This window comes from Austrofundulus limnaeus, unplaced genomic scaffold (genome assembly GCF_001266775.1).
Source record: "Austrofundulus limnaeus strain Quisiro unplaced genomic scaffold, Austrofundulus_limnaeus-1.0 Scaffold1721, whole genome shotgun sequence".
NCBI classification, from domain to species: Eukaryota; Metazoa; Chordata; class Actinopteri; order Cyprinodontiformes; family Rivulidae; genus Austrofundulus; species Austrofundulus limnaeus.
The window spans coordinates 28,068-29,763 of NW_013954123.1; the positions used below are offsets into that span (position 1 = coordinate 28,068).

The 1,696-nt window shown below is 48.3% G+C and overlaps 1 protein-coding gene across 1 annotated transcript in view; it reads left to right on the plus strand.

Annotated features, from left to right (window-relative positions):
• The window catches only part of LOC106536181 (rac GTPase-activating protein 1), a gene marked incomplete at its 5' end in the record, with an annotated part of 4,863 nt that extends 3,174 nt beyond the window's left edge, over positions 1 to 1,689 (plus strand). Inside the window, 5 exon segments of the mRNA XM_014033389.1 lie at positions 576 to 678; positions 753 to 885; positions 983 to 1,109; positions 1,200 to 1,311; positions 1,460 to 1,689. Of these exon segments, the coding sequence (XP_013888843.1) occupies positions 576 to 678; positions 753 to 885; positions 983 to 1,109; positions 1,200 to 1,311; positions 1,460 to 1,505 (521 nt within the window).
• Positions 1,690 to 1,696: the final 7 nt, after the last annotated feature.

Sequence of the window (1,696 nt, forward strand, 5' to 3'; positions counted from 1 at the left end):
GTTTTATATTGTAACCTGACCATAACTGTCAACAGACCACTCAGGCTTATCAACACTGAAATATAGATTTTAACATAAACAACAAAAATAAACAATTCAATAAATAAAATGTGGTCATAAAATATATACTTTCAACATGTTCAATGTAAATGTTTCAAATAAAAATACTTTTGAAAATAAAGCTTTTTTAAACTTTTACATGGTAGAACCAGAAGCTGCTCTTCATATTAGTGACAAACTTTGGKTTTGTTGATGTTACCTTTATTTTTGTTTCTGCTTTTTATTTAAAATAAGTTTCCACTCAAGGCAGGTAGCTAAGGTTCTTCTTCTACATATTAAAAAGTTGTTAAACATCTGAGTGGTGCACTACTGCTACTAGTGGTGAGAAACTGTATTACACCTTGTTCAAAATCAATGCAGTCCCACGGCCCTCTGTGGCCCAAAGTTAAAAACCGTTGTTCTTTTGAGGCCCTCAAGGTGGCGCTCACCCGTGGGTTAAGAATCTCTGGTCTAGTCTGATCCTCTGGCTGCTGAAGACCACCGAGGACGTGCTTCAAAGTGTCTTTGTGTTCCAGAACTGGACGAGTCCAGCGCCACTGCTGTCCTGTACCGGGTCATCTCTGAGCTGCCCGGGCCCAACAGAGACACGCTGGCCTTCCTCATGCTTCACTTCCACAAGTAAGAACCTGTCCCAGGTCTGCTGAGTGGACCAGGACCTCAGATACTGAACCAGATCTAACTGTGGGTCTCAGGGTGATGCGGAGCCCCAAGTGCCAAATGGACCAGAACAACTTGGCCCGGGTGTTTGGACCAACCATAGTGGGTCATGGGATGTCGGAGCCCACTCCAACAACCATCATGAGGGACACGGCCGTCCAGCCCAAGGTCCGTGTCCAGGTCCAGCTGTCAGCGGGTTGGTACTGACCTGGTTCTGGTGTCCTCAGTGACCCGGATCAGAACTGGTGTTTGATCATGTTCTCAGGTTGTCCTTCACCTGCTGTCCCTCCCTGAGGACCACTGGAGACAGATCCTGATGGCCCACATGGATCAGAACCCGTCCTGCTCCAATAAGATGAGCCATAAAGAAGGACCTGGAGAGTCCAGCACAGGTTTGGTTCTGATGTCAGGAGAGCCCAGCTTTGGARCGCTGGTCCTCAGATTGGTTCTGGGTCTGATGGTCCTGTCCCGGGTTCTTTCAGGTCGTTTTTTTCCACCGCTGATGTCCCCAGAGCAGAAAAACTTCTACAAGCTGTCCAGCCAAGAGTTTGTGAGAGACCGCCTGATGAACCCGGGGACCAGCTCCAGCAGAACGTAAGACCACCACAGACCAGGTCCCAATGAGTCCAAGTTCTGAGAAAACCCTGGTTCTGTTTGCAGGAGGAGAACCAGGACCCAGAGTGGTTTGGACTTTGATGGTTTGAGGTTTTTGATCTTTGAACTTTTGTTTTCTTCAACTTAGAGAGCAGCCTGAGATCAGGAGGAAGTTCTTCACGTCCCCCAGCTGATCTACAGGCTCCTCACCTGGTCCAGTCAGCTCTTACCTGATCCTCACCTGGTCCAGTCGGCTCTTACCTGATCCTCACCTGGTCCAGTCGGCTCTTACCTGATCCTCACCTGGTCCAGTCGGCTCTTACCTGATCCTCACCTGGTCCAGTCGGCTCTTACCTGATCCTCACCTGGTCATATTGGTCCTCAC